Here is a 6,296-nt window from a genome sequence, read left to right as displayed (position 1 = left end):
TAACAACATTAAATACGACGCACTGATAAGTTCCTTTACACACTTACAGCACCTTCCGATGACGTCCCTGGCTAACGCGAAGCCGACCATCCTGATCGGACTGCGAGACATGCAGTTGATGCGACCGCTCGAAACACGGTTTGGCCTACCCCATGAGCCCGTCGCAGTAAGGAGTGCCCTCGGCTGGGCCATCTACGGACCAACCGACGCGTGTGCTGAAAGGATGACCCTAGGAGTACACCAAACACCCCGACAGCAGAAGGAGAGCTTCTGCGAAGACATTCGCGATGAAGGAACGAGCGATGACACACCAACTGAAAAGCCCCACTCGAACTCCCGCGAAACCCACCGCGGTGAGGGAGCGCGTGAGGGCGTGCTGGAGGACGTTGCCGTACCACAACAATCGGTGAGCGAACCACATAATTAAGTAGCACTACAATTAGCAGTAGATAAGTTTTCCCGCGTTAAACCTCGCGAAGAGGGAAATGATAGAGCGATTGCAGATAGGGAGCTCAACGAGCTACTGCGACAGTTATTTGTGCTAGATGATGTAGGGACTTATGCCGGACCGATTCCAGAACCCACTGACGTGGCAAGAGCGAAAACCATCTTGCAAAACACGTCATTCAAAACAAACGGTAGATTCACTACTGGACTACTATGGAAGAGCGATGAATTTCGGTTTACAGATAGTAAGCCCATGGCCTTCAAGCGACTGCTCGCCTTGGAAAGGAAACTGGATAAAGATCCCGAACTCAAAATAAAAGTCCATAACCAAATCCGAGACTACGTAAAAAAGGGATTTGCTCATGTTGCCACACCCTAGGAATTGAGACTAGCAAATCAAGACAGAGTGTGGTATCTCCCCTTGAATGTCGTGTCCCATCCCAAGAAACCCACTAAAAAACGACTGATTTGGGACGCCGCCGCAAAAGTAGAAGGAGTGTCTTTGAATTCGCAACTACTAAAAGGCCCAGATGTACTAGTCGAATTGCCAGGAGTACTGAGCATATTTAGGCAACGACGAATTGCCTTTGGTGGAGACATCGAAAAAATGTTCCATCAAATTCGAATACGGATAGAAGACACACACAGTCAAAGATTCCTATTCCGATTCGAGAAAAACCAAGACCCAGACGTCTATCTCATGGACGTAGCTACATTTGGGGCAACGTGTTCTCCATGCTCGGCCCAATATATCATGCACCGTAATGCCGATGAACATGCGAAGGAATACCCGATTGCGGCAGCTGCCATACAGGGTTTCCCACGATTTATTGGTCAGTTCCCATGATTTTTTGGTGCGTTCCCACGATTTTTTGGTCGTATCCCATAGATTTTTGGTTCGTTCCCATAATTTATTGGTATTTTCCGATTGGATATCAATACAATTGGACCAAAAAATTCTGGGAAACGACCGAAAAATCGTGGGAACGCACCAACAAAATATGGGAACCCACCAAAAATTGATGGGAACCGACCAATAAATCGTGGGAAACCCTGTAAAACGTTCCACCTACATGGACGATTACTTCGACAGCTGCGATACAAAAGAAGAAGCAATCGAGCGCGCTGAACAAGTAAAGTACATTCACGCCCAAGCAGGACTGAATATGCGAAACTGGGTGAGCAACGACCACACTCTTGTAGAGCGCTTGTAAGAAAACCAAAACAGCCAAACTCTAATAACCTTCAAACCCGCTGATAACGATAGCGAAACAAGAGTACTTGGAATGGTTTGGGATCCAATCAGTGATGTTTTCCAATTTCCCTCATCCTGGCACAAAGAACTAATTCCTTATGTGGTTGAAGAAAAAAGACCCACGAAACGAATTGCGTTGAGAGCGATAATGAGCATTTTCGACCTTCTTAGAGTACTAGCCCCCACTCTGATTCACGGACGCTTGCTGATGCAAGATCTGTGGCGAACCCGAATCGACTGGGACAGGCAAGTGGGCGACGAAGAACTGACTAAATGGAGAAACTGGATAGCCATACTTCCCAGTATTTACAAAGTAAAAATACCGCGTTGGTACTTCAAAGGTGCATGCTCGACTACACAAGAAGCAGTGCAATTGCATGTATTTACGGATGCAATCGAGCAGGCTTACGGATGCGTGGCGTATCTTAGATTGGCAGAAAGCAAGTCTATTCGCTGTGCATTGGTGATGTCCAGAAGCAAAGTGGCACCCCTTAAACATTTGTCCGTACCCAGGCTTGAACTGCAAGCAGCCCTTCTAGGATCAAGACTAATGAAAACTGTCAGTGAAAATCACGACATAAATATAACAGAAAAGTATATACATACTGACTCTGAAGTCGTTCTTGCCTGGATTCGATCACCCCCTAGGGAATATAAACAATACATAGCACACTGAGTCGGAGAGATTCGAACCTTGACAGACACAGCTAACTGGAGATACGTCCCCTCTAAAGAGAATCCAGCAGATTGTCTGACGAAATGGAATAAAGACACGGAAATAGGAGCGGAAGGGCGATGGCTCAACGGTCCTTCATTCCTCTACCATCCTAAAGAGTGTTGGGCTGAACAAAAACCAATTCGCACAACAACAATAGAGAGAAGGGTCCCCCAACTGGCACATTCCATTACGCCTTCGGATCTACCGCTCATTGATATCAGCCGAATCTCGAAATGGAATATACTATTACGCACTGTAGCTAAAGACTGCAGGTTTATAACAAATTGTAAACTGAAACTGATTGGTAAACCCATAAAGACGCTCGAAGCTACCGAGAAACAGGCTTAGATCATTAAATGCAAAATGCAACATGAGTTAGAACCACTACAATCCGAAGAACTTCAACGCGCTGAAAAGCTTCTGATACAGCTAGCACAGAACGATTCCTTTAGAAAAGAGCTCGAAGTCCTCCAGAAAGAAGGAGGGGCCGAAAACAAACAAATGGTCGAAAAATCAAGCCCTCTGTACAGCATTGACCCGTTTGTAGACGAAAACGGGATTCTACGTGTAGATGAGCGAACCGCGAATGCAAGCAATATTCCCTACGACACAAGGTTCCCAATCATTTTACCCTCCTCGCACCGCACGACAGAACTGCTCCTGCGACACTACCACGGGCAATATGGGCATGCGAATCGGGAAACCGTGGTGAATGAAGTCCGACAGCGGTACTACATTCCATCCTTAAGAGCAGTGGTTGATAGAGTGAGAAAAACATGCCAATACTGCAAAATAAAAAAGTGTAAGTCACAAAATCCTCGAATGGCTCCGCTACCGGAGCAACGACTTACCCCCTTCTTGCGCCCATTCACAAACGTAGGAGTTGACTATTTGGGGCCAATAGACATCATAAATGCGCGACGACACGAGAAACGATATGTGGCCGTTTTCACTTGCCTTGAGACACGAGCAGTCCATCTCGAGGTCGCTTACAGCCTCTCTACCGAGTCCTGCATAATGGCCATCAAAAGATTTGTCTGTCGCAGAGGGCCACCGGCGGAGGTTTACTCCGACAATGGAACCAATTTTCAAGGCGCCAGCAACGAACTGAAAAGACAGATGAAAGAACTGAACCTTACCTGTGCAGCCACCTTTACAGACACTCACACGAAGTGGATCTTCAACCCCCCTTCCGCGCCACACATGGGTGGAGTTTGGGAACGACTGGTCCGAAGCGTTAAAGAAGGATTAAACGGGTTGAATGATGGCAGAAAGTTGAATGACGAAATACTCGTTACCGTGTTGACAGACGTGGAATACCTGATCAATTCTCGGCCACTAACTTATATGCCACAAACTTCATCGGATAGGGAAGCACTAACCCCTAACCATTTCCTTCTAGGCAACTCGGCAGGAAGAAAACAAACACTTCGCACAACACCAGAACTAGCGAACGCGCTAAGAAGTAGCTACCAACGAGCGATTGTCCTAACAGAGGCCATGTGGGATCGATGGCTGAAGGAATATATACCGACCCTAAACCGCCGCAGTAAATGGTTAGAGCCATGTAAACCACTAAAACCAGGAGAACCGGTTTTCATCACAGAGGGTGCAAGGAAGGAATGGCTGAGAGCAATCGTACTGGAAACATACCCGGGCACGGATGGCACAGTAAGGCAAGCACTGGTACGAACAACCACGGGGAAGGAACTAAAACGCCCAGCAGTAAAACTAGCGTTGATCGATGTTGAAGTGAAAGATGGGGAAAACATAGACGAGCAAAATAAGCCGAAAATACCACTGCAGACTAGTAGGATATGAGTGAACAGCAACAACGTGCAGGCAGATGTGTTCACGCGGTGGGGAATGTTGGAACGGATATTGTTGTTGGGACGGCTTTAAACTGACAGCGGATTGTTGATGTTCGAATGATTTCGAATATTGATCTATGATTTCGAATAATGATAGGTGCCATCAATGCCCACTAGATGGCGTATAGAATAGATCGTGGAAAAGGGAATAGATCGAGGAAAAGAGAGGGAAATCAGTTAGAAGAAACCAACCAGCTCTCCAAAAAAGGGACAAAATCGCGGCTAAGGTCAGAGAGGTCAAACCGACTTAATCGCGCTCAAAACACTTAACGGTCCATTCGCAAAGGAGAAGCCAAGACGTTTTTTAAGCTTAACACAAATAAACAAGTCTTGCTACAAAAAGCTTGGTTTTCGTGATTATTATATCAAATAAACCCCTTTGCAAAAGCGATCGTCGCAACAATCTCTCTTGCAGATTCTGTGGAATAAAAAGCCTTTCACCAAATAAAATACTTCCATCCACTATGGTGTAGGAATATGAATAGAGAGAGAGGATATAGAGAGAGGGAGATCGAGACGTACTTGACAGGAGATATTTCGGAGACAGTGCAAACGGGCAGACAAGCGTGAGCGATCGAGCGCAACGGACGTGTGTGCTTCCGCGGCGAATTATACAAGTGTTGGATAAGCGACAGAATAAACAGTGGATTCTACAATTGGCGCAGTCGGTATTCCTTTTTTATATACACATACATAGAACCCCGACGAGGTATGAAAGTAAGTAACGCATGATCGTAATCATCCTAATCACCGGTGAAATAGCTAGAAATAGAGTATACATGTACAAAGTGACAATGGTTGCTAGGAAAACGGAAATTAGGAAAGTTTGCTTTGCATTCGTAAATTTTTCAAACCGGTAAGTTAATGCTTTGGAAAGCAGTAACATCGTAATGGTGAGACCGGCTTGGCCGTAGCACATGCGATTAGTCCGGTATTACTCGCAGCAAAAACTAACCCCTAACCATTCCTTCTAGGCAACTCGGCAGGAAGAAAACAAACACTTCGCACAACACCAGAACTAGCGAACGCGCTAAGAAGTAGCTACCAACGAGCGATTGTCCTAGCAGAGGCCATGTGGGATCGATGGCTGAAGGAATATATACCGACCCTAAACCGCCGCAGTAAATGGTTAGAGCCATGTAAACCACTAAAACCAGGAGAACCGGTTTTCATCACAGAGGGTGCAAGGAAGGAATGGCTGAGAGCAATCGTACTGGAAACATACCCGGGCACGGATGGCACAGTAAGGCAAGCACTGGTACGAACAACTACGGGGAAGGAACTAAAACGCCCAGCAGTAAAACTAGCGTTGATCGATGTTGAAGTGAAAGATGGGGAAAACATAGACGAGCAAAATAAGCCGAAAATACCACTGCAGACTAGTAGGATATGAGTGAACAGCAACAACGTGCAGGCAGATGTGTTCACGCGGTGGGGAATGTTGGAACGGATATTGTTGTTGGGACGGCTTTAAACTGACAGCGGATTGTTGATGTTCGAATGATTTCGAATATTGATCTATGATTTCGAATAATGATAGGTGCCATCAATGCCCACTAGATGGCGTATAGAATAGATCGTGGAAAAGGGAATAGATCGAGGAAAAGAGAGGGAAATCAGTTAGAAGAAACCAACCAGCTCTCCAAAAAAGGGACAAAATCGCGGCTAAGGTCAGAGAGGTCAAACCGACTTAAGCGCGCTCAAAACACTTAACGGTCCATTCGCAAAGGAGAAGCCAAAACGTTTTTTATGCTTAACACAAATAAACAAGTCTTGCTACAAAAAGCTTGGTTTTCGTGATTATTATATCAAATAAACCCCTTTGCAAAAGCGATCGTCGCACAGCGATCGTTACACACAATCTCTCTTGCAGATTCTGTGGAATAAAAAGCCTTTCACCAAATAAAATACTTCCATCCACTATGGTGTAGGAATATGAATAGAGAGAGAGGATATAGAGAGAGGGAGATCGAGACGTACTTGACAGGAGATATTTCGGAGACAG

The 6,296-nt window shown here is 45.7% G+C and overlaps 1 protein-coding gene across 1 annotated transcript; it reads left to right on the top strand.

The window, feature by feature from the left end:
- The first annotated feature begins 3,437 nt into the window (after positions 1–3,437).
- LOC121594710 lies at positions 3,438–5,684 on the top strand. Its single transcript, XM_041918320.1, has 2 exons — positions 3,438–3,822; positions 5,266–5,684. The coding sequence occupies exons 1-2, from the start codon at positions 3,438–3,440 to the stop codon at positions 5,682–5,684; spliced, it is 804 nt and encodes a 267-aa protein (XP_041774254.1).
- Positions 5,685–6,296: the final 612 nt, after the last annotated feature.

Source organism: Anopheles merus, chromosome 2L, assembly GCF_017562075.2.
Source record: "Anopheles merus strain MAF chromosome 2L, AmerM5.1, whole genome shotgun sequence".
Taxonomy (NCBI): Eukaryota; Metazoa; Arthropoda; class Insecta; order Diptera; family Culicidae; genus Anopheles; species Anopheles merus.
The sequence above is the reverse complement of the archived record's forward strand: the minus strand, read 5'-3'. Positions and strand labels throughout refer to the sequence as shown.